General features: G+C 45.0%; 2 protein-coding genes across 3 annotated transcripts in view; both read right to left on the reverse strand.

Moving 5' to 3' along the window:
* Positions 1–11,823: 11,823 nt before the first annotated feature.
* CNTF (ciliary neurotrophic factor) lies at positions 11,824–17,917 on the reverse strand. Its single transcript, XM_080816642.1, has 2 exons — positions 17,385–17,917; positions 11,824–16,129 (listed from the first exon to the last, which is right to left on the reverse strand). The coding sequence occupies exons 1-2, from the start codon at positions 17,496–17,498 to the stop codon at positions 15,641–15,643; spliced, it is 603 nt and encodes a 200-aa protein (XP_080672768.1). The 5' UTR covers positions 17,499–17,917; the 3' UTR covers positions 11,824–15,640.
* A 33-nt stretch (positions 17,918–17,950) lies between these two features.
* Positions 17,951–26,655, reverse strand: part of ZFP91 (ZFP91 zinc finger protein, atypical E3 ubiquitin ligase) — a 51,529-nt gene continuing 42,824 nt past the window's right edge. For both annotated transcript variants that reach the window (XM_080816498.1, XM_080816499.1), the window contains exons 9-11: positions 26,340–26,454; positions 23,418–23,517; positions 17,951–23,073 (exon numbers count right to left, since the gene is read on the reverse strand). In XM_080816498.1, coding sequence (XP_080672624.1) covers positions 22,563–23,073; positions 23,418–23,517; positions 26,340–26,454 — 726 coding nt within the window. In that variant the 3' untranslated portion in view covers positions 17,951–22,562. The remainder of the gene's footprint in view (positions 23,074–23,417; positions 23,518–26,339; positions 26,455–26,655) is intronic.

The raw sequence follows: 26,655 nt of genomic DNA on the forward strand, positions 1-26,655 counted from the left end.
CCCGTATGTTCCTTACACTGCCTCTGAACAATTAGGGGATGTGAGTGCAGGGCGGCATTTGAACCCCTAGTCCCCAGGCCTCAGCAAATGCTGCCCAGGGCTGGTAAAAAAACATCTTCAGAATTTTCCTTGCCCTCCTGCTTGCATCTGATCCACATCAGCAAACACTTAGCCCACCACTTAGCCAAAGCATGTTTATTTTCTCTTGTTTCCACAGCTATAAAATGCCCCAAACTGCCCCAGGTCCTGGGAAAGAGTTATCACCAAACAAGATGAATTTCTAGACTCCTTTGGATTTCCAGTGACATGAGGTGTTTGTTCTTTTTTTTTTTTTTTAAGATTATTTATTTATTTATTCAACAGACAGAGATCACAAGCAGGCAGAGAGACAGGCAGAGAGAGAGGAGGGAAGCAGGCTCCCCGCCGAGCAGAGAGCCCGATGCGGGGCTCGATCCCAGGACCCTGAGATCATGACCCGAGCGGAAGGCAGAGGCTTTAACCCACTGAGCCACCCAGGCGCCCTGAGGTGTTTGTTCTTAAGTCACAAGTCCAAGGACTGAGCAGGGTGTGGCAAAGCAGCATGATTACTTGTCCTTGTCATTGGAAGATACACCAGCAGGGGAAAAGGCTTTACTGTCTCCCCACAGAACAGTCTTCTCTCTAGCAAATAATCTACCCCAAAGTACCTTATGATAGATCAATTACACTTCTTAATAAAGAGAATACAAAAATAGAGACTAGAAGGAACCACATGTAGCTTTGGATTCAGACCAATCTGGGTGTAAATCCAAACCTTGAATAAGTCACTTAACCCGATTTACTAAATGGACACCTTATTTTGTGCCAGGCACTCTGCTGGGCATTTTACACTAACAGCTCAAGCCTGAAGAAGTTTGCATTGTTCTCAATGTACAACAGATGAGAGAAGTGGGACTCTGGGAAGAAAGCCACAATGTGGGAGGCCTCAGCTGATGAAATCGCTAAGGCCCAGATTCCAGCTCATATCAGGACATCAAGGCCAACACCCATTCCTCTGGATGGTGCCCCCTCTCCCACACATGCTGGGGAGAAGACTTGCTCCAAGCACGCTGCAGAAACCAGATCTACCCAGGAGTGATCCCACTGGGTTAAGAGATCCCAAATCCAGACCCTGACACTGCTTACGAAGGACAGGCACAGATCCCTGGATGGAAACTGTGCTTCGGCATTCGATGAATGCCAAATTCATTCATTTGAATGATTCAAATGCTCGCTCCACCGAGCACCTAATTGCGACGCTGGTACTTCACCTGACTTCCCCTGGGCCTCAGATTCCTAAAATGTAAAAGGCAACTGGTGAGAGGTTAAAATAGAATTATACAGCACCTAGCCCAGAATCACACTGAGAGGAGCTGCTGATCTCAGGAACAGGGCACCCCTGCAGAGCTCCAAGCTGGGAAAAGAGGATGACAGTTCTTGGACCCTGGACTGTTGATGGGTAGCTGAGCCTCCTTCAGGAGCTCGGACTGCCCACACACCCGGGCTCTGGAGCAGGGACAGGGTCACCCTAGAGCTACTTGGAGCCTGCCCCAGCCAGAAGGGGGCTCCTTTCTGCAATGTCTGCGGAAGGCCCACACGGAGACCCGCCTGCAGTAAATGTGACCTCCCAGCCACAGTGCCTCACTCACAAGCTGCCGGTCAAGGGGGGAAAGACCCAGTTTTCCAGGCTGAGCCCCTGGGTCACTTCCTCATTCAGTGCAACAGCATTAGCAGGGCCCTACCCGCGTCCTGGGGCCAGGAACCAGGGAGACTAACACACTAGGTGCTCAGTAGATGAGATGTGATTTTCTTCACATCTCCGCTCAACAGAGCGGAGAGGGCCCTCCGGCGGCCTGCTCTTCACCAGCCTAGTCCTGTCCCTGGCCCAGCGCAATCACTACCCTTGGTGCTTCTGATCACAGCCATGCTTATTGTTCTTTCCCTTGAAGACTTCATGGGGGACAACCTGGGAGGGGACTACTTGTTGGCGAGGGACCTAAGTCTTGCCTGTGATTGGACATATTTCCGCTCTCCGGCCATGGAGTCGCTGGGCGGCGGCAGGCAGCCAAGGTGACGCTCTCCTCCAGCCTCTGCCCATGCCCCGTGCCCCTGCTGGCCCTGCCCCGGGCCGGGCTCACCGAGGGGACAGGCCCGGGCCGTGGGCGTACCGGGGCGGGGTGGGGGGCTCCGTAGGGGTGAGGCGGCAGTACTATAACCCGCGCAGCGTGGAGCTGGGGCTGCGGCGCGACGGCTCGCTCTGCCCCACCACCGAAGCAGCGACAACCGCACCCCAGACCACGTGCACGTGGCGGGAGGGCGAAGGGAGACGCGCGCCAAGCTCACCGCCCACTGGCTCGGCTGCACCCACACCGGGGCGGCCTCCATCCACATCCCGCTCTCCCTCCTCCCGGGTTTCCGCGTTGCGCTCTCCGGCCGCTGCCGGGACGTCGAGATATACCGCCTGGAGTCCCAGCCGGTCCCGCCACTGCACCACTCGGGGAAAGCCCCGAGCCCGGCACCCCAGACCTGCCGCCCGCCTTCCGGGGCATCTGCGGACCCCGTGAGCGCAGGAGACCCGGGGCTGGGGGGCCCGCGGGGCCGAGGTTCCGCGCGCGCGTACTCACCCGCGAGGACCAGGTGAGGCGAGCGCGGCCGCCGGCGGGCTCGCGGGAACAGCGACGTCACGTGCGCGCCTCCGCCGCGTTTCCCACGCGGGCCGGGCGGGCGCCACCCCGCAGGAGTGCGCCGCGCCCGCCGTCGAGCCCCAGGCCACCGGAAACGGGGCTCGCGCCGGCGGCCGCGGCCCGGACCGGTGGGCGGGGGCGTCTTCCCGGAGGGCGAGGCCGCGGGCGGGCAGGACGCGTCCCGAGCCTGCCCGGCCAGTTCCCGGGCGAGCTCACCACCCGCCCGCCCCGCCCCGGGGGCCGGCTCTTCTAACCCGGCGGCCAGGCCGCGAGCAGCGCGGTGCGGGGTGCGCCTCGGAGGCCTCCCTGCCCGCCGCCGGGGGCGTCCTCTTCGGGGACCCCCACCGTCCGCAGCCCTGGCCGGCTCACCTGGGCGGAGGCCTGCCGCGAGGCTTCACCCACAGGCGCGCCTCAAGGTGTGTGTCAGCCGTGACTCAGAGCTGCGTGCAGCCCAGGCCGTCCCCGTCGGGGGTGTCTTCAGCTACGGGTGGAACACCCCTTGGTGGGTCTTGTGAAGGACCAGAGAGCCCTGGGCCCCTGTCAGGACAGCCCCACGGATCACCCCATGGAGTGTCCCTCAGGGTACAACTAGCACCTGGGCGGCCTCAGCGATGGCTGCCAAATCCTCTCCTGCGTCAGGGCTGGGCCGCTCTTGAACCAGCAGCAGACAGCGGAGCGGATGCCCCATTTCTTCCAGCCCCCACCCCCGTGCTTAACGGTAATAGCACCCACGGGCTCCCTGTCCTGGTTGAGTCCCGTGCTCAGCAATCAGGGTGAGGCTGTAGCACTGGTGACAGCATCCATGACCTGTCCCTCCTGGCCAGGCTGCCTCGGGGCCGAGAATGTGGGCCATTGCTGGCACCTAGGTGGGCACCACTGTGGCTGCGGTGGCTCTTGCTCTGGGCGGAAGCTCTGGCTGCAGTTGCTACGAGAAAGGAGGGGCTACAGGGGACTGTAGGGATGCATCCTGACAGAGGAACAGAGGGCCTGCGGGGCCACCCAAGACTGCAGAGCCCAACTCCGTCGCAATGCACAGATAATGACAAGAATCCTGTCCAAACTTCAAAACAAAACAAAAAACAGCTCTGCTACATCCTTCCTAATTAAGGCTTTAGCCCACTGTCTTCTACAACCTAGATAAAAAGTCAGATACCCAAATACAGAATTGGCTGCACTTTGGGAAGGCACCATTGTAGAACTAGACTGTTTCCTGGGACCCTCCTCCAGATCACCTAACACTCAAGTCCTGCCAGTCCCTTGCCTGGACACCCTCTGGCTGAGAAGCCCCACCCTCTCCACTGCCTGGTGACAGGTTGCTCTCACTCCCTTTTTGCAAGGAGCCAATAAGCCCAACTCTGCCGCAATACAAGTGTATTCCTGATGGTCTTTGGTAGGAAGGAATCAAAAGGGCCACTGTTAGGAAGGGATGTTCCATGAAGCTTAGCTTTGGAAAACTTACATGTGTCCCCAGAATCTCCCTCACTCCCAACCACCCCCATCAGAGAGCTTTCCCTGCGGAGGTGCTCTTGAGCGTGGATATGCCAGAGTGAATTCCCGTTCCCTAACCCAAGACATCAGTCTCTTGGGAGCGGGTTTTGCAGTGTTCTTGAAACACAGGCTACGTCACAGTTTAACCCTAGTGGGTCTCTGGCTGTCACAGGAGCGAACTGAGGGTGTCCCATTAAGCCATAAACCTTAGAACCACAGGGCATACAGAACCTAGTTCAGATGGCCCCTCGGGGTGTGAATTTTTAGAGCCAATTCTGAAGGCACATGGAGAGACTCCAGGGGCTGGTAGTCAGGAAGCATGACCTCAGAGGGTTGACAAGACCCTAAATCCCCAACCTGGGTTTCACTTCTTAGTATTTCAAGTGCTCAAGCTCCAAATGGGAAGATATCTGGATACTGATGATGTAGTATTGATGCCGGCTCCAAACCCTGAGAGGAAGAGGCAGCTGAAATCCAAGTGACACTGGGTTATCTGAGATCAGCTCTCGTGCTGGTCTGACGTACGCCATCAGCTAAGGACTGACTGTTGCCTCTCCTGTGCTCTCTCCAGACTTGTGATCACTACCATTTATGGAGACTTTCTCTATATGAGAAGTACCTTTCTAAAAGCATCTCACTTCATTTTCACAAACCCTAAGTTCGGTAAGTAATTCTCATATGAGGAGACTGGGGCTCAGAGAGGTTAAGTGACTTGCCCAAAGTCACATGCCTCCAGTACTATGAATACTAATGCCTGGTACCTACCGAGTTTTAGCCTTTGCCCTTTGCAAAAGCTGGTTTATTGATTGATTGATTTGTAAGTAAGTAGGCCCCGTGCCTAGAGTGGAGCCCACTATGGGGCTCAAACTCGTGACCCTAAGACCAAGACCTGAGCTGAGATCAAGAGTTGGATACTTAACCGACTGAGCCACTCAGGCACCCCAATGTTGTTTCATTTAATTCCTTGAAAAATGATTTTTGTTAGGCACTGGGAATATCCCTATTTTACCAGAGAGGAAACGGAGGTTCATAGAAGCAGGAAACTGCAGCTGAGCATAGCAGTAAATCTATAGCTTTGATCTGAGTCAAATATCGGCCTCTGATAATTCCTTGTCCTTCAGTTTGGTCCTCCATAAAATGGAGGTAGCATGTTAAATTCTTAGGTTACTTGAGAAGACTAAATGAGTTAATAGATACAAAGCATCTTGGAACAGCCTTGACTTTAAAAACTCAAATCTTAATTTTCTAAATTTAAATTTAAATCTATGAGGTCCAATTTGCCACTGCTTTAAGAGTAGGATCTCAGAGCCAGATCAGACAGACCCGAGCTCACGTCCTCTTCCCAGCACACCTGCTTGTTTACAGGGGCAAATCATCTCACCTCTCTGAGAGCTAATCTCATCTATAAAATGGAGATAATCATGAGACTGATGTCATAAACTGTTATAAGGATTAAGTAAGATAATACAAGTAAATCCCTTAGTACAGTGCCTGGCATGTCACCCTGAGATGTCACAACATGCAGATAAATTTTTTTTTTAAGGATTTTATTTATTTGAAAGAAAGCATGGCAGGGAGGGGCAGAGGGAGAAGCAGACTCCCCAATGAGCAGGGCACCCAATGCGGAGCTCAATCCCAGGACCCCGAGATTATGACCTGAGCTGAAGTCAGATGTTTAACCAACTGAGCCACCCAGGCACCCCACAATGTGCAGATAATTCTGTTGGTGATGTGCGGAGGTGAGCAGCAGTGCTCTGGGCACACAAAGATGCATCATTAAGACTCACAGTTGAGTGGGTCAGATACCCACAAAATAGAAATTCTTACTGTGGAAATGTCATAGAGCTTCCAACAAAACATGATGAGAAAGTGAATGAGGGACGCAAATTCTAAGCGGGAAGGCAAAGCTTCCTGGATGGGACAGGTCTCTTGAGCGCAGGCAGGCACATTTTCTAATGTGTTCAGTTCTGCTGGCCTTGGAGGATTCTTTCCTTCCTGATGGTCTCAGTTCTCCCCTGACAACACATTTCTGTTTGCCTATTCTTCCCCTATCTCACACACTCCTTCAGTCTTCCGGGAAGAATCCTTTCTTACTCCTCTCAATCTCTTTAGCAGTATGTCACTGCTAGTTTGTCACGTGGCCTGAGTTCTTGACCCACAGTGACTAGGAACTCTTTGGATGGGGGGAGGGGTAGCGTGCTCAGGGTAGTTAACTTCCAGAGCTCAACATCAGGCAGAACCCCTAGTGAGTACAAGCTTGCTGAATGAAAAAAGACCAGGTGACCTGCTTCTCTTAGATTATTAAATGTATGATTTCATTGATAAACCAATTTTAAGCCCCATTTTGCCCATTGGAAGTGTTTGAATAAATACAAACGTGAATAAAACTGAAATTTTCACTGTCTCAAAGTATTCTAGGCAGGTAGGCAAAAGTAAATAAATAAAAGAAATGGGCAAAGGGGAGGTGGCAGCATGGTGCCACCATCCAGCATCCTAGCCCCTTTGAGGACTCTGGAGAACGGTGGAGAGGCTGCTACAGTCCTCTCCCAGCCACTGATAGAATGGAGACCACCAGGCTACTGTCAACAAGTTGTCTCTTGGACACTATGCAACGTTGTCTCCTGGAGCAGCCTTGGACAATGGGGTTGTTGCTATCTTATGGACACTGAGGTCGCATTAGATAAGGAGGTCTGTGTCCTTGTTTTGACTTCTGGAAAGCTTAGAACCAAATTTTGACCCTTTCTATACATTTTTGTTGCTAAGTTCAATCTTAGTTCCAACATGACTATAATGAAAAACCTTCTTGGGAGACGCCAGTTTGCCCAGTTTGGGAGATGGAGAGTAGGGTGATTTCCTGATATGCCTTAGGACAACTAAAGCTCTGGTGACTGTCAGAATCACAGGAGGTTCTGCACTTGGATTTGGACAAGGGAACCCTTGCAGTTCCCTATAAAACTAAGGCAGAAGAACTGACATGAACCCGGATGATTTTTCCTTATCTTTCCTTCCTTCTGGTCTTGGTCTTATTTAGGCCAACTTTAAGAGGGTCACTGATATAAAAACCTTGAATGGTCCCTCACTGCCTGTGGAATGAAGCTAAATTCCTTAGCATGATGTTCAACATCAGCAGTCAAAGTTGGGTTTATTGGCTTGTTGCAGTGAGGGAGACAGCAGCATATCATGGGGGACATTGGGGCATCTCAATAAGGAAGTGTCAGCTGGGATTCATTGGGACTTGCGTGAGTTTGGGGAAGGTTACTGTGAAGTATAGTTTTGCTGTGAACTGCGTGCTGTTGGAAAGGAGGAGCAATTCTACGAGTGGGTTCATTTTTATCTAGAAGGAGAACATTTTGGGGTGGCCTGCCCTGAACCCCATCAGTACCTACCTCATAGAGTTGGAAATATTAACCTCACATTGGCTGCTATCAGGGTTGGTTGTACACTTGTTGTCTGTGTTCAGCGGTTAAAACAAAATCCATATCCCTGTCCACACATACTCTTACTGCCTGTGAGCGAGAAAACATGCAGGCCGTGACGTGCAGCCTTGGTCCGACACACACGGCTCGATTGCAGTAGCATTACGAGCTGGTCTGAGGCTCACGGCCCATGAGCCTAACTAACTTAAATAATCTTATAGAAACATCTCCTCACACAAAGCTATCCTGAGACCACGATAAGTGAAACAAAACAGGGCCACTTCCTAATTTTGTCTAATCAGACAAGAGCAAGGTCCCTGTGGTGCCCACAAAATCCCCAGTCATAGAATCGCCCTCACTCTCTGAGAGCATCCAAGCTGGGGCGAGCGTGGCCTTCCCAGGCCCTCCCCTGAGTCACCCAGTGGAAGCCTCATTCTACAGCAAGTTCTAACACTCTCCTACTGAGATACCTCATAGCTTCCCATAGTGCTCTTTCTTCCTCGCCGCAACAGCAATAAAGCCACCTGTTTAGCCACAGATGCGTTTCTCCTGGTCTTTGGCCGAGGGCCTTGGCCCTGGCATCGTTCCCCTGCCCCTCCTGGTTTCAGCTGTGTTGGCCTCCTTTCAGTTCCCGGAGAATGGGAAGCTCAGCCCTGCCTCAGGGCTTTGCACTCACTAGTTCTCTGTGCCCATGGTACCTACTCTCAGGTCGTTTGGGGGCCGAGTCCCCATCCTTCAGATTTCTGGGGGGAAAATAACCACTTGAGAAAGCCCATCATGCCCCCATCTCTTAGTAATTTTATAATCACACCTTTTTGATTGCTTACATGATTCTTCTCTCTCTCTAAATTATTATGTGTTGCCTGTCTTCCTCCACCAGAACTCAAATATTAAAAGATCAGGGATTATGTTGTGTTCACTTCTGTATCCCAGTGCCTCTAACATTTCCACGAACAGCTGAAACACATCCTACCTTGAAATAGCAGCATCTTCCTAATGGATCCCTCTGCCCCCCGGGGCACTTCCACGTCCTGTACGGCTCTTACAGAACCGTCTGAATTGGTTTTCTAAAACAGAGCGTCTGCCGAAGGTGTCAGCCCCTCCCTCCGCCTGTGGCTCTTGGAGACCCCTGCGCTCGGTCCCGAGGAACATCCGCAAACATGCCCAAGCCTCCCAGCTTCCAGACATTGACTGGTGCTGCTCCTTCTCTCCAAAATGTTCTTCTTCACTTCTCGTTCCCACCCCCCACCCCCCTCTCCCCCGAGGCCCAAACCCTAGCTCCCAAAGTGCCTGTGTGGAGTTCTCTCCATTCCTTCCTCCCCTCCTTGGGGCTCCCGCAGCTCTTCTTTCACACTCCTGGTGCGACCAGCCGCACCCTGACTTCTGTCCCCATTGGCTGTATACCTGTTGGCTTTCTCGGAGCCATCCCGCCTCCAGTTTGGCAGGGCAGGGAACCACCTGCTGTCTGTGCCACTTTCTTCAGTTGTACAGTGAGAATTCTTTGTACTGTACTGGGGAAGAAAACTTCTTTCTTCCTCTCTAGGCTCACTGGCTGGTCTAATAATTAAATTGACAGAAGACGGATTAAGAGGAGAAAAACACATTTCGTTTCATACATACGCATAGGAAAATATGAGACTCAAAGAAGTGACCAGAGCGGGCAGCTTTTACACCTTTTAGACAAACACATCTGTGAAGAATTGACAAGACCAAGGGGTCTGGGCTTGGGGTAATACATTAGTGAGGAAGTAACAAGGTTTGTTTAAACGCCTTCTCAGCCCTCAGTTCTCTCTCTGGTGGATGAGGTCCCGCCCCTGGCACAGGGAGGGTAATTTCCCATGGAGATATATTTCTTGCTTTCAGGGGGACAATAGGGTGTGCAGAGCATCCTTTCTGCACAGGCTGTTTTAAGTAACTTATCAATATGCCAAAGCAGCACATTTTGGGGTGGCCTACTCTGAACCCGGTCAGTACCCACCTCATAGTTTTTGTGAGGAATAAAAGAGTTAATGCATGTAAAGCACTTAGGACAATGATTGGCACAGTGTAAAATGAACACTGATTAAATTTTTGATACTATGATTAACATTCTTCTCTGTATCTTTATTACTGGTCCAAAGCGAGCATCAATACATACAATACGTACAGTTGTTGAATTTGGTTGGAGCAGGGCAGGAAATGGCTCAAAGCCTGAGCTTTGGAACTTAGTACTGGGTTTTTCTGTTTGTTTTGTTTTTAAGTGGTGTACTACATTCTCTGTGTAACCTCCAACTCTCCCTCCACCCCAAGATTTGAGGATAAGAGCCAGTGGGTAATTGAGAGAAGAGAAAGCAGTCCTAAATGTTTACCTACTGGTAGGGCATAGGGCTGGTCTGACCTAAAGATAGACACCTGCTTCAGAAACGTGTTTTTATTTTTTTTATTTTTTTAAAGGCATCACATTTCTTTTTTTTTTTTTTAAAGATTTTATTTATTTGACAGAGAGAGATCCCAGTAGACAGAGGCAGGCAGAGGCAGGCAGAGGCAGAGAGAGAGAGAGAGGAAAGCAGGCTCCCCACCGAGCAGAGAGCCCGATGCGGGACTCGATCCCAGGACCCTGAGACCATGACCTGAGCCGAAGGCAGCGGCTTAACCCACTGAGCCACCCAGGCGCCCAGAAACGTGTTTTTAAAAAGCTTCCCTGGATCCCTCGTTCGAAAGATACTTATCCTGGAAGGAACAGCACATTTCACCATTACCTTGGACTGGGTCTTACTTTTCCTGTATCCGGGGAGGGATGGCATTATAGGACCACCAGATGATAGTAGAGGTGGCGGCTGGGGTGACCAGAAAAGTCTGGGTTATGAGTTGTCCCCACACTTTCTGAGGGCTTATTAGAGGAAGGGTTGCCAGAAAGTGCTGGATGCGAGGGAATGAAAAGGATGCAGAAACACCAGGTGTCTCCTAGGATGAGGCTGGTCCAATGGAGAAGCGGGAAGACTAAGTTGTGGTGCTAATTCTTCTACTTTTTAGCCAGGGCAGATTCCCAAAGCTCTCTAGCCCTGGAGGGTGGGGATATATGGCAGGGGACTCTAAGTCTAAATGCGTGCTTTCACACACCCTGGGCAGTGTCTGCCAGGGGGCTCCTTGTCTGACCCCACTTTCTCTGAATGGTACCTTCCGGGTGTAGACAACAGCGTCTCAGGAGATGCGGGATTCCTGGCAGCTGCTGGGTTGGTCCCTAGTGGCCAAAGGCTCACAGGCACAATAGGGTGACGTCTAGGCTGTGACCAGATGGGCTCCCGGGGAGCAACTGGTATTTCTCTGAGACACTGAGATACTCTGAGATACCTTCTCTGAGATGAGAGCTCTCTCCTCAGCAGAAGGCCTTACACGAATCCAAGCTGTTTGAGCCATTATACACTCGATGTTTGTATGCCACTCACAAGTACTTTCAGATACTCACTTGTCTAAACCATTGATCAACCTGTGAAGTTGTCATTTTTGTTTCATAAATGAGGAAGCTCAGAAGAGGTGACTTGTCTCAGTTTGGAAACTTACCAGATTCGTCACAGACCAGGATTTGGCACAAGTCCATATTGGCTTTATCCAAGGAAAATGAATTACAGAGATGGAGAACATATTTCAATATAAAATGACCTCTATTGCTAGGCGGCCCACAGCAGTGGGTGTAGTGAATTTTGGAGCCAGAACTAGAACTCCAAACCTGTCAGGTACTAGGGCAGGGACTTGGGCAAGTAGATGCTCATTCTCACTTCCCTCATTTGTGAGACGGTATTTCAGAGGATAAATCACACTACCTAAGTAAACACAGTATTCATACCTTGAACATGTGGATAAAAACACAGCATCTCTTGGTAATTATCTCTTCTAACTTCATTTCTACCTTCAAACTAGACTAAAAATGAGGTAGTTGGAGTTTTCCTCTGCCCTTCAAAAGTTTGCTTTGGGTTCAAATACTTGAAATTAAACCATAGGAAAGGAAATCTGCCTCACCTGCAGGCCAGCTGATAGGTATGGGGCAATCTACCTTTTCTAGGCTGGCTGGCCTTGGGAGATTTTCCCAATGGCCTGGCACCATGGTGATTTACCCAGCACGCTTGACTGAGCATGGCCCTGGCTGGGAGGATTACATTTCATCCAATGTTGGAATCACTTGAAATTCCTCTTGCTCATCCAAAGATACAGAAATAAAAGAAGCAACGCATGGTCCTGCTGAGGCGAGATCTTTATTGTTAGCCGTTCTTGCATCTTTTATATTCTATCTGCCAAAAATAGACAGTTCCAAGTAATGTAAGAATCACACGCACATGGATGTTACTGTATACCTCACACATTTCACCAAAAGATCAAATTATATTTTTACTGTCTTTATCTATAGACTTTAGAGCTCTATAGAAGCTTTTGAGTGGAAAGATGACATTTTTATCACTTTCACTTTTTTAATGTACCAACATTCAGAGGGTTCATTCTTGGGTGGGACGAGGCAGGAGGCCAAACGATCCATTGTAAATGCCCTGGTCTAAAAACTGTCTAGAGCCTAACCCGCATGTACACACCGTAAGTCAACTGAAGTGATAGCCAAACTCTTCCCCCCCCCCCTTCCTCTTCATGGTTTTCTCATTGTGGTGAAAGCCCCTTCACTTCCTGTATTTCTGTTTTACTCCTTAGTATTAATACAGAGGTGCTCAGCTACTTGAGGAGCTGAGGATTCATGAAGTCATTCTAAACCACTTCTGAGACAGGTCTCCCTGAAATATTCACTTGTCCTCTGTTTGACCACTGGTTACCAGAATGAGTCATCCATTGGGCTTTAATCCACAGGAGGCTGGAATGACAGCAATACCAAGGCTATGACTTTATTAAAACTCTCACTTCCCTCAAACCTGATTATTTCAAAGCTATTTTTATTTGATGATTGCTTGTGAGTTTGTGTCAATTTGCAAGTTTTTTCCAAACCACCTTCTTAAATCAATGTAAAAAGAGTTTATCTTCTCTCATATATGCAATTCCTTAACAGATTCAGGAGAACAAAATCTCTCTCCCACAGATGACTTCTACAGGCTGTGGGGTAAAAGGAATACTCTTTACAAAATATGAGTTGGGGTTAGAAACTACATTCATGCCTTTTATTTATATCTACACACACACACACACACACACATACATACATATATATGTATCACTATATAGTTACATGTTATACATTATATATAAATTTTATAGTTATGTATTATATAATACAGTTTACATGTATATAAAAATATGATTCCCCAGAGATCCAATCCATATATCGATCTAAGGAAAAAGGAAAGTAAAATCTAAAGACCAAAAATTTCTTTCGGATTCTGGATCCTTAAAGAAACCATACTTCTACAGTGTTGCCATTATTCCCATCTGTATTTAAGACACACACCTAGAACATGGACCTATTATTGGTCCCTTTTTCACTGTCTTGTCCATTTCAGATAAGCATGATGCAGTCTATACACTCAGATTCATTCACATTTATGACTTTGTTTTTAAAGGTAAGTGCTCACTTCTCCTTTATTTTATCTACACTTTTCTAAGGCTTTTCTCCATACTTCTTATGAGGCATGTTGCAAGTTTTCTTGAAGAAACTAGTACGGAACTCAGCATGACCCTGGGAGTACACTCTGGTGACTTGCTGCTTGTGACCTAATAGAGACTTCTACAGATTCCTATTTCCTCCCATTCAATAATTAGTACTTGTACCTTTTCTGGACCCTCTGCCACTTCAAATGTGCCTCTTACATATAAATATTCCTCCACACATAACTCAGAGCTTAAGCCACGTTCCATTGACTTTTGAAACTTCTGTTGACGTCTGCTCTGTCACATCTCCTAAATATAAACACTCGGAGAGGGGTCACTCTTTTCAGATTCAGCAACTTTGTAATCAGTTATTCCCCACTAAAAATTTGTAGTCACCTCTTTATCTATTAAAGAGTGTAAAATATTTCACAGATATATCTAAGAGTTTCACATTAATTTAATTAAATCTAAGAGTTTCACAGTACTTTATCAATGAAAAATATTGCTCTTGAAGCAGAACCAGCTGAATGAAAAAGCTTGAATAAAATAGGTCTCTATGTATTTTTACTAAGAAAGTGTCTATCTCTACTCCAAAATTACAAATGAAATAAAACCAAATGATAAACTTTTAGTAGCAGTGGGACCCAAATGTTTATTACTGCCTCACTTTCTTCTAAACAGGCAACTCTTTCTTGTCTCTGTCACTTCCCTTCTATTTTGTACTCAGCCAACCTCTGAGACACAACTGAACTTCCCCCTCCTCCAGAAAGGGATTTCAGGTCCTTGTTGAGCTACTTTTCTTTAACTCCCTAACACTTACACCTGTGCCTCCCAATTCCAACCAGTATTGATGTCTTCTATGCATACAAGCTCATTTCCGCAAATGCAGACTACAGAGCAGGGCCTTATGTCCCTTGTATTGCCACAGTGCCCAACCCAGAGTCCTTTTAACACTGACCTCATGGAGTTTGGGACATGAACCCTTGTGGGAAAAAGACACAAGCTAGGTCACCCCATCCCATCTCATGCAGCCTATGGGTGCTAGCCCTCTCTGACTCCTGATTCGCTTAAGAACACAAGAGCTTCAAATAAGTAAACTAATCTGGGTCCTACATCCAAGATGGCAGGTTTAACTGGTAGTGTGAAATACCGTTACACCTGGGAACTTGTGGATTTACATTGCACCACTAGTCCACAGACCCGACCACAAATGACCTTTCCATTAATTCCCACATTTGCCCACTGGTGTCTTTCATAGTGTTTCTCTCAAGAACATTAAACACGGCGCCCTGTCCCTTTGCTGTGAAACATGGAGGCTGTGCTATATATTGTTTCAGAATTGCTGGCATTCCCACTGGGAACAGAGTGGGCCTCACCCTCTCCTCATGACTAAGTCCAGAGAATGTGTGGTAAAGGAGTTTTGTGACATTTTAACCTGAGTACTATTCCAACCATTGTCCGTGAATGCTTGCTTACAGGGCCCGTATCGCTATACTGCTGATCACCATAAATGCGAGGTAAGCTGCTCTGAGCTGTGCCCAACCTCAAAACATTTGTGAACACTTTATAAAGCAGGCTGTATTATAGCACATCTTCAGTTTCCTAATTTCAGAAGTCTGGTGGGCCTACTCTTTTCCCCAAACAGAATTTTAACATCTCTACTGCTCTCGTCTTTGCCAAGCGTGGGCAACAAATACCGCCTTTAACACTAAAATTGTGTCACTGACCTATAAGGACATATAATGGGGATTGTTTTCCAGTGCTGGGGATAGAATACATGAATGTATTTTCCAACTCTCTATGGCAAAGAGGTGCAGTGACAGAGGGTCAAAATCAGGCTTCTAAAGTAAAGGGCACATAGGCTTTGGGATAAGAAATACTTGGGTTCAAACTTAAGTGTGCCATTTGCTAGTTGGGTAATCTTGACCAAGTTAGAACTTGTTTTCTCATCTGCCAGATGGGAATAATACTACCTCCCTCAAGAGGGTTGTTGTGAATATTTTAAGATACACAGAGCTCCCGGCATACCGCTACAATATAGTAGATACTCAATAAATGTTAGTATTTTTATTATCCAAGAGTTTGAATTGGCTAGAGTCCAGGACTATTAATTAAGTTTTAATCTTCCCAGAAAAGTCATCTAGGACTAAAGTTAAACATATTTATCCTGTGAGACTGTTAAATCCTTGTAAAGTTAACTTAGTGGGTAGAAAGGTTAGAGCACTAAGGTGGAAGGATGTTGCCCTTGCCTCCATTCCATTATGGCTCCAACACACACACACACATACACACCCACCCACCCAGATTAAACCTGTATGCCCAACTGTCCATGTCTCCCACCCTACTTGATGAAAATGCCTATGGTCTCAAAGGCTAGAAAACTTTCAACCTTTCAAAACAAGAATGGGAAACTGAGGCCTCAGGGCAGTGTATAGCCCATTAGAAAAGGAAGGAGGGAGAGAGAGGAGGGGATAATTGCTATATTTTCTTGTCATTAGCAATATAATGGCTCCCACGTGCTGGAATCCCAGTCTGATGAGAAGAAATGACTCGAAGGTCATGGATAGATCTCACTGTCCACTGTGAAAGCTCTCGCAACACCTTTAGGCCCCACAGCTTCTTCTCGAAGAGACCACCATCTCCACCAATCATGGGCATCCCATCAGCCTCGTTGGGGGGGATCTTGTGTTCCAAGAGCATCATTAATTCCTCCAGCTGGTAAGCAAAGGCAGCAACTTGGAGCAGGATGGTATGTATTGCTTGATGGAAATCCCCTTCAGCTGGAGTAAAATGCACCTGCTGGTCTTCTAAAAGCCTGGCCAACATAGCATGGAAGGCACGATAAGCTTGGAGGTTCTCTTGGAGTCGCTCTGCCTCAGTCAGCTCACTCCACCGATCAGTGCTTGCCATTGGCACGCCATCCACAGAGTCCAGGTTTATGTTCTCGTTCAGGCCCTGATGCTTCATCTGGCCAAGGATACATAAAAACATCACATCTTCTGTAATTATCCCAAAATTTTCATTTTATCTCTAAATCTCATGTGAAGTCTTATAAACTTTCCTGGTCAAGGATCCAAATTGTAAAGAAAATAAAAATTCTCCAAAAGGAACTCTTCATTTGGGATCCAATGACTGGACTTTAGGAAGACCTTATTCTCCCTGAAATGATATATACTGCTTTGACTCCCTATTCACTTTTTGTGGGAGAATTTGCAGCTTTCATTAGATTCTGAAGGTTGAAAAACACTGGTCTACAATTTTTCCTTCTCACTTCGAACTACCTCCTGGAAACTGGAATACTTGAATCATCCTGGAGTTTTAAGTATTTTAAACTTACTTGAAGACACTGACCAGACCTATTAGGAAGCCCTAGAATTAACCCACTGCAGAATTTTTCTAACCTCCTCTCCTTCATTATCTACTCTCAATGGTGAAGACAATCCTTTTTTCAGTGGGAATTAAACAAAAAAAAATTTAAAAATAAAAAATGTCACTTCAAAGAGTCTGATTTCTAACTGGTGAGGCTGTATAAAGATAAACAAATTCTCAGAGAATTTCAATTTAGAACTCTCCTTTTCAGTGTTTCTATTAATAGTAGGCCTTAGATGGGTATCTCCCACTATCAGAAACCCAACCTGCAACTGCATGGTCAGCTCCTTTGACACTTCCCTAAGCCCCCAATGAATCTTCTAGGGGGTCCTTTTGATAGTGTAGGTGACCATTTTACTTAGACACACAGAGACTTGATATATGTAATGAAAGAGTGGGTGGCTAATACTGTACAGAAGAAATTCTCTGGGTTTATGCTGCTCTTCTCCCAATCCTATAAACCTCATTCTTTCATTTACATAGCTCAAAAATTCAGAACAATGTGGATGAAGAACCCACACTTAGCGGGCCCATGGTTAATCTATTCTGGGAGAATTCAGACTGTAGGCAATCAAATTAGGAATAGTCTCCACAACATGTAGCCAATCCTACCCAGAAACCTATGGCTATTTTCTTATTCAAAGAACATGTCTCCTAAACAGCCCAGAGAAGAAAATAAGGTCACAGGAATTTCCTTAAGGGAAGGAACCATGTCAAGTAATAGGTCCCCAATCTATGAATGATTTTATGATTAGGGCCTTCATGACTGGTAATGGGGGCTGGAACATGATGGTAAGGAGCTGCATCAGAAGAGATGAAGTGAAAACAGACAACAGGAAAATAGGCAACTTACATAAGATTCCAAAAGAGCAGTCAGGTCTGAACGAATCTTCCTTGCTAGCCAGATAGAGCGGCTACAGAGGTCCCGGCGGTGAGGGGTCAGCGGTGAGTGCTCTGCAAAAGCCATCCCCTAACTCAACTGTCCCAGGAAACAAGTGAGCTGGGTTTGCTTCTGTCTACACTGGTCCAAATAAGAAATGTGACTCTCAGACTAAATCCACTGGGCATTCTCTACTAATGGGATTGTGCACCCCACCCCCACCCCCCTGCCTGACTCAGAGGTGGCAGCAAATTCCTGGCTGTGGATTTTTGTGCCTGTGGAATCAAAGGCCCCTTTTTAATCAGCTTTCTTTCCTGCAGTGTCTGCCTCCATCTCTCTCCTCCACCAGTGCCGAGCCTACTTGTTTTTATGTCATTGTTTTGCTTTTGCACTTAGCAACAAGGTCACTATCACACTAATCCTCATGACACCCCTGCCTAATGTGATCTACTTTATATACACATAATCAGTTCATTTTGTTATCACCCTCCCTTGCACTCCCCATGTCCTCCTCCTTCTTTCTTTCCTTTTTTGGCCTGGTAAAGTATTCAATAATATTAAGTTATTATTATCAATATAGCTGCCATTGATTAAGCAGCTACTCTGGGCCAGACACTGTGTGAAAGGCTTTAAAGCCTTTATTTGATCTTTAGGATAGTTCTATGAGATAAATATTATTTACCCCATTTTACATTAAGAAACTAAGGCTTAAAGAAACTAAGTGTTGCACAAAATCCAACAAGCAGGCATATCATTTAAATATAGGTCTCTGATTCTCCCATAGACTTTGCAATTTCATTCTTTAGGTTTTTCACATTTTGTTCAAGAAATAAAATTTATGTGAAATACGTCCTTTAAAAACACAGCATCTTTTCACTTCTATTGTTTCATTACATATTTAAAGTTAGTTTCATTTACACTCGACTAAACATCAGCCAAGTAAGTCATCTCTAACCTCGATCGTCGTGCCTTCCTCGCAACTACAGGATGAAGAAGGTACTGTTTAGGCCTGTTCTCTTCCAAAGGACAGGAAACACCCAATCCTGACTGGGAAACAGTTCTAAGGCAGTCTCAAGTGACAACATGCTTTTCTTTTTCTTCCTTATCCCAGTCATACCACATTGCTTCTTAACAAATTCCGAGAATGAGCTGGGCTTTGAAATGAGGGCAAAAGAGTTTAAAAGCAGGTGCAGCGTTCTCTTCTACTGCATCTAACTTAACTCTGCAGGTTAGAAGACGATGCTCCCAGAAAGAGCTGAGTCATCCCCAAATCAACTAACTTTCACTATTTCATACCGCAGGCATTTTCTCTAAATGGAAACACATGCCTTCTCAGGTGCAAACTTCCACAGGGAAACAATAAACAAGGGGTGGAGGGGAGAAAAAGTGAGACTGACAGCCCACAGTAGGCCTTTTAAGAAGGCAAGAGGATTCTATTTTTTCTTTTTTTTTTTTAAGTTAGTACTTGCTGTGGACATGGAGTTTTGTGAAAAAGCACTGATATTAAATGTTATCAAGGTTTTGTCATTATCAGACTAACATAAACCTCACAGCATCCTTAAAGTTTTCTCTACTAGATTAATAAGGCCATCTTTTCTAGAAGGCTCAAACACAGGAGTTGTTTCCCAGCTGGCCAGATGATCACAGAATCCTATAGCAACTCAGCATTAGAGATCAAGAACAAAGAGTCAGAAGTGAACTATCTCACTCTGTCCGAGAGAAGCAATAGCACCTGCCACATAAACGTCGTGCTCTGGCCACTGGATTCTCAGTTAACAGCATCAATTGTTTTAACCCTTTGGATAACTGTAACTCAGTACAATCAAGGAAAACAAGTTGCTTCCATGAAGACAACTTTTATTTTTCTTCTTTACATATTTATTTTGGATATGCCTTACCTAGATTAAGAGAAAACAAGGATTTGAAAAGCAGAGTATCCCTTTTATTATAATTTCTTTTTACATAACCTTTTCAACCTAGATTCAGGTAACTACCTGTCTCTCCCATCAAAGGAGAAGGGTCCTGCACATTACAACAGGCAAAAAAGGCTTTTAGGAAATAAAAATATTTTAAATTGATCCATTACAATTTTTTAATTTTCTTGAGTACATTGAAAAGTGGGAAAAAGGAAGGAAAAATGGTACTTTAAACAACCATTCTGTAATAACCTTAGCTGGGTTTAGTACACTCTTTATATTTTTTTCAACAGGTACAAAGGAGGTTCAAGTGCTCTATGTAGATGCTTTTCCATACCTGAATTCTTTTTTAATTCCCAGTAATCCTGACCAGTGTTTTTCCAAACTCTCTGGAGCATAGTAAGTCTCAATTATGCAGAATAACCTTGGACAACCAGAGACTAGGGGAAAGCGCATCTCCCAGAAATAATACTTGTATTTCAATTACATTTTTAGAATTTTGAACTGCCAATTCAGATTGGAAAATATGCACTGGGGAGAGTTATTAAAAAGGTAACTCAATTTGACTAAGAGTAGAAAATGCAGAATTTTAAGACTGAAAGGGCTCCTTGGAAGGACACAGAAGTGAACAGCATGAAAAGCAGACAGGCAAAAGGAAGAGGGCCTAGTATAAGACAGCTTACCGACACCACTCTTTATTGTGCTAGCATTTCTTTTTCAAAAGGAAAAAAGATAAAGTTTATGGAGAATATTTTAAGATTGACTGCAAACTGCTGTAATAATTTACTGAAGCAAATTATAGGCAAGTGATACCTATAAAGAGGTCAAAAAACAAAAGGAGGAAGAAAAGTTTCTAATTATTAGAACTAACTTGTTGCTTTGGTGGGGAGGAGTGTGATATAGGGAAGAACATATTTTCCCTCAATCTCAAGTTTTTTTATGCAGTTTGCTTTTGTGTAGGTGGTTAAAATATCTGATGACTAACCACTGCGAATATAACTTACAGAGACAAAGGAGATAAATGTGACAGAGACAAAAGTAAGTGTGGGGTACAGATGCGAGCTAGTGAAACAGTACAAAATGGACTTATAATGGGAGTGGAACAACCTTGTTGTAAACCCACCCAATCAACCTGTTAAGTATTTTCAAATGTACTCAACATACCAAGTCAATTCCAAATCCTTACTGTGGGCAGGAAAGCATATTCTACATCCCTTCTATCCTTATTCCATTTTCTACCCCCACACTGGAGGGATGGCAAATCTGCAACACTCTGAAAAGAAACAATAGTGCATTTAAGTCTGTTCACTGTAGGTGTCTGACTCCCTATTCCCTGGCATCCCAACCACTGACACTAGTGGGTGTAAAGTAAGCCTCTTTCAGAGATGACATTTTGTTACCCCTCTCTTTTGGGAAAAAATAAATCAAAGAGAAAATTGATAAACTTTGTAGTTTCAGTGTTTGTGAAAAACAAGCTGTTCCTTATTTTGCTCTCAGCAAAACTTCATTCTTTCCAACAGCCATCACACATTTCTGACAAACAATGAATAGGGCAAGCCTTTAATTCCAGCTTTGAGGTACACAGGATAGAAACTGCCCTTCTAATTCTCTAAAAATGAGCCAAAATAAGTTTTTAGTCTTCTGGGAGTTATAAACTTATACAAAAACATCACCTGCCTCTCCCATGGCCAGTATTAAGCAATCCACCCCAAGAAAATCCCTATCTCAATGGAAGTGGTAATTCCCAGAATTTTAGGTGAAAGCCAAAGCCATTATTATGCAGATTATTAACTTTGTCTATGGAAGCCTTTCCTCTTCTGAAGTGTTATTTTTTATAAAAAGGAAACAGTGATTTTGACTTCAAACTGTACGAGTCATAGACTATTTCTTCGCTAACGGTAGTGTCCTTCACTAATTGGGATCTGGGATGAAACAATGATAAAGCAAAGCAAAACCAAAAACAAAGCAAGGGGCCAGAATTGGGCCAAAAGTAAGGTGTAGAAAGAAATAATGGGGATAAAAAAAGAAATAAATTCACAAGAGAAAATCTTTTATCTGTAATTCAGACCCTGAACAACCCTTCTCATCCCCTTAAAATTTCTAAATCTCAATGCTCTAAGAACTCAAAGAGCACTAATTACCAAAAACCTAACATCCTTCCCTAAAAAGGCTTCCGAGAAAGCACTAGGCTACTGTAGTGATTTTGTTAGTGCTGAGGACCAGTTTTCGTTAAAGGCCACTGGAGAGCTATGATTTTAGAGGCTGGCTGTGCTTCTTCAACCCTATATCCTGCCTTCTAAAGTACCTCTTATGGAAAGGACCCCATGTCAGAATAACCTAATCTCTCCCAGCCCCACAAAATATAGCAACGAAGTCCCCCCCCACCCAAAAAAAAATCAGACTTTCCGTTAATAAATAAGGAATCTCGGGTTCCACAACACAAAAACACACATGTTCAAAGTGCAAATTTCTGCCATTAGTCTGGGACTTGTCTCACTGATACAGAGCCCTGTCTTATGGTCAGAGAAACCATGCAGAGGGCAGCCCCCTCCCTGTTGGGAGCCTGCTTCCAAGCTAGTGAGCACCACTGAGAACCAGATGGAGGTGGTGGAAGGGGACTGAAGTGCTGGGGTCACAGAGGAGGGAGGTGGTCCCCATGAATCCTTCCTTTCTGAAACCCAGCAGGGAATGGAGGAAATGGGGTTGAGTGAGAGAGGTGTGCTGTTTTAACAGCTCACCCTGCTAAGGGGCCTAAAGTGCCAAGTCAAGCTGCCAGCCTCCAGAGATTAGAACTGTATGATACTTTGGGGGTAAGTGTGCTGCAGTGGGTAGAAGCCAGAACCATAGGGCAGCAGTGGAGGAGAAGGGGTGTAGAGGACAGTAATATACTATCAAGAGTTAAAAGCTGATCCAGAGCACGTCAGAGTTACAGGTTTAAGAAGGGATCTGCCGGTGAGCAGGAAGTCTGCCTGGCTGGAACCGAGTAGGAGGATAACCCTCACTTTAAGAGCTTCTTCTTTTTTGCCTACCTTTTTGGTAAAGGCAACATCAATTTTATAAAGGGGACAATAGAGGGAGAAGAGAAGGTGTAGGTGTGTGTGCTGTGATTCACAATGGAAAGAGCAGGCCCTTCAGTTATTTTACTGGATTTTAAATGCTTTAAATTTTTTTTTGTCCTTTTTATCTTTTAAATACAAAGTCTGAGCTGTCCCACTGCCCAAAGTCTTCCCTTCCACTAAGGTCCAGTAGAGTCTGAATCTTCAATCAGAACCTCTGTGGTAGCACCGAGTATATCCGAGTTCATGACCAGCCCTTCAGTGCCCCCACTGCTGCCACTTCCCACAAAGATCTTCCCATCAGCCATCAGGCTCACCCGTTCTGTCCCACTACAGTATGACTTTGACATCCCTTCAGCTTCTAGGAGGAGGCACTCTCCAGATGTGGAGTTTCCCAATGGCTCAGGAAGAAGAGGAAGACCCTGCCCATCTGCAGGTTGTGTCAGCGACTCTGGGCTAGTGCCCAAGATATCTGTGCTGGTGATGAGGGCGCCTGCATTGGCAGCCAGAGCTTCGGCAATCAGCACCTCAGGGTGGCTTTTTGCTTTGTGTGCCACTACGCTGTCCTTCTTCTCAAATTTTTTGCCACAGATATTGCAAGAGAACTGGTAGAAGGAATCTGCATCATGCTTCTTCATGTGCCAATTAAGGGATGCCTTCTGCCGGCACGTAAATCCACAGATCTCGCATCTAGGAAGAGTGGAAGAGGAAATGGCTGATCAGAGAAATGAAGAGGACTCCTCTTCAGGGTCAGGGCAGGCATTTAGAGGTCACATATATAGGCAATAGTCAGTAACACACTTATTGGGAAAAATTAGGAAAAGCTACCTAGATGGAAAATTAATCTGTTTCATTTGTTTAAAAAACTGAAGGTGTAAGAAAAAGTTCACTAAGTAGCATTCCCAATCAAATACTCATTCTAATTTGGTAAAAGTCAATAGCAGTGGCGACTGAAATGTTTGCATGGGGGTTAACCAGAAAGTAGGATTGATACACACTTCTCACCCACATGTCCACTAGTAAGTAACACTCACTGTAATGGCTTCTCGCCGGTGTGAATCATCCGGTGGACTGCCAGATTGTGAGAACTCTTGAAGGCCCTAGCACAATATTCACAGATATAATCCCTTTGATCTAAAAAGAAAAATAATGTGGTTAGGGTTCCATGGGAAATCCCTGTAAGTATTTAATTTTTCCAGTTCACAGTAAGTAAGCAGATCATCAGTCAAGTCAGTTACAATAAGAGCAACGCTGTTTTCAATGTATAAAACACCTTGGATAAATAAAATTTTAAAAAGAAATACACCATTTTCAACTTTTTTTAAAAAGCCCATACATTCAGTAGCATAGGCCTTGCTTAAAAAAAAAAAAAAAGCTAAACAAAGCAAAACAGAAACAATTTAATGGCAATATGAGAATTAGAACCCCAATCCTAATCCCTGTAATCCAGATCTTGGAAAACTTGCTTAGTTAGTAAAGAACATTTTTCCTGAAAGCTGAAAGCTTACATATAAAGAATTTGGCACTCAAACCACCACCACCACCACCACCACAGAATTTGGCATTCCCTCGAAGAAAAGTGATCCACAATTAAAGTGGTAATCGTATCTTCTGTTTCAGGTTTAAAAACTGTTACCCAAAATAAACAATTTAAATTCCTCTCAAGAGGTTTAAGTTGCTGCTTTCAAATATATGTAAATAGTACCTATATTCTTTATCCTATTCTCCTACCCCACATCTTCTGCAGCATTCAACTATCTCCCTGTCATTTCACAATCCCCCCAAATTTCACAGCATTTTGATGAATTTGGTAACATGGTGTTGAATCTATGGGCCAAAGGAGCACTGCACTTAATTATTTCTTTATACTTGGTTTGGGAGAGAAGCAGATAGAGATGCTCTGTCTCTCCTGAATAAATGAGTACTATTGTTTTCTATAGTTTTCGCTTAAAACTGCTATAGAAAGTCACAGGGAAAACATGAGGAAAAGTTAAAAGGCAAATAGTATGCAATTTAATTCTATATTCCATCCCATATCGTTCTAAAGCCAAAACAAGAAGAGGAGCCAAGTCTGTCTCAAGCTAGAATACATTTAGGAATCAATGGGGGATATTAGTAAATGCAGAGGCTAGCTGAGCAGGTCTGAGGCAGAGTCTGAGATGCTGCATCTCGAACAGCGGTTCAAGTGCCACCAATGCCTCTTGGGCTACCTTCTACATGCTGAGTAGGCAAGGTCTAAAAATGCACTTTTAACCCAGGGACAACTCTAAGTGTCTCCCAGGTCTTGTCCACCTTTCTAGCTTTATAGTCACATGGCAAGCCTGGGTGGGGCATCCATTTGCTTAAATAAATCACATCTTCAAAGGGAATCTGTCTGCACTAATTTGGAAAAAGGCAACTACAATAACATCATAAAACTGTACTAACCAGATGTAAGTATCTGGAATGGACTGAACTTCTAAAACAGTCAGTTTGTCACAGTAGGCCTATGATATTTAGCTAAAGTAGTCTAAACTGGTTGTCAGAAACTACTTTTGGAGAGAACAACATAATTAACCAGGAGGAGTGGAGAAAAGGCAGCATGCTGCAAGGAACGGAGTGGAGACATCCCTCTCCCGGAAGTAACACGTACAATGCGGAGACTGTGACTCTGCAATGATTCAGGCCTGAGCTCAAGTTCTGCTGCTCTGAAATGTCTACTGTGTGCCAGGCCCTGTGCAGTAAACAGCACTTTATATGTGATCTCATTTCATCCTTACACTAATTACCTGGTATCAGTGACATTACTATCCCTTTTTTTTTTCAGATAAGGGAAGTAAGAAGTAACTTGTCTAAGTCACACATACAATAAACACTGGGAAGGGTACATCTATCAGTATAACTCTGGGTAGGAGACAACTAGAATTCCTAGTCTTACCCTCTATGACTGTGGAGAACATGGCATGTAATAGTACAGAGTCTGGAACCTACTCAATTAGCACTAATACCCATCTTCATTTGTTCCCATTAGCTGAACTGCACACAGACTGTCAGTGGCTAAAAATGAATGCAATCTAAAATCATCCTACATTATGTATAATATAGACATTCAGTTTCTCTTTTTGAGTCAGTAACTCCTACAGGAGATGACATGTGAATTTAGTAGCTAGCCTCCATGATTGCAGAAGCAGCAGAAGTGCCAGAAGCTACTTAGTAGTTGCCATAAACCAACAGGCAAGCCTCTTTACCATCGAGGTTCTCTCTTCATAATCCCCACTTCCAGTCCGTAAAAGCTCCTGCAAGTATCTACTGGAAATGGCATTAGAAAATCCTGGTTCTACTAGAACCTAGCAGTGTGACCAAAGGCAAGTTACTTAATGTGCAAAGCCTCTGGTTTCTTAGCTGTAAAACAAGGATAAAACAAGAGAACTTGCACTTGATCTTAGCCAAAAGGCCGAGAAGCGATAAAACAAGAGAACTTGGTGATGTTGAATGGATGGATAAGCAGTTAACATTTGATACAGGATATGAGCTCAATAAAAAATTATTCTGGTCACAGAAGTTCTTTAAAAAGTCAAAGGACAGGGGCGCCTGGGTGGCTCAGCCGTTAGGTGTCTGCCTTTGGCTCAGGTCATGATCCCAGGGTTCTGGGATCGAGTCCTGTATTGGGCTCCCTGCTCAGCAGGGAGCTTGCTTCTCCCTCTCCCACTCCCCTTGCTTGTGGTCTCTCTGTCAAATAAATAAATAAAATAAAAAAAAAAAAAAAAAAAAAGAAGTCAAAGGATAAAAGTAAAAAGCCCTAGTTTGCTCATCCCTTGCAAAATCTGCTTTATTACATTTTATTTTCATACCTTTCTCTCACACTTGACTGTAGACTCCTAAGATTTACATTAGGAAGAAATATAATCACCAATCTACACACATTTAAAAGCAGAATGCATTTAACACTTGATAAAACATTTTATTTAAAAAAGTACCTGTATGATGTTTGGCATGTCGTAGAAGTTGCTTCTGGAGCCTGAACAGTCGCCCACAGGAGGGATGAGGACATACATATTTCTTCTTCAGCAAATGCTGATACTTAATGTGGTGCTAAAATAGTAAGAGAAAATAAAGAGGGGAAAAAATGAAGGCTTCCTGAAAGCCTGTTCCTTTGCTAAGTCAAAAGTTTTAAAGAGGGGCATCTGGGTAGCTCAGCTGGTTAAGCGTCCAACTCTTGATTTGACTCAGATCATGATCTCAGGGTCCTGAGTCTCTCTTTAACCCTCTGCCCCCACCCCCACCCAAAAAAGT

This window comes from Martes martes (genome assembly GCF_963455335.1).
Source record: "Martes martes genome assembly, chromosome: 10".
NCBI lineage: Eukaryota > Metazoa > Chordata > Mammalia > Carnivora > Mustelidae > Martes > Martes martes.

What these genes read in the sequence shown, in the direction of transcription:
- CNTF (XM_080816642.1), bottom strand. Translation starts at nt 17,498, where the DNA reads ATGGCTTTTGCAGAGCACTCACCGCTGACCCCTCACCGCCGGGACCTC. An exon ending in CTGCTCTTTTGGAATCTTAT is followed by an intron (nt 16,130 to 17,384) that starts GTAAGTTGCCTA and finishes ATCCTTGGCCAG; the next exon opens with ATGAAGCATCAGGGCCTGAA.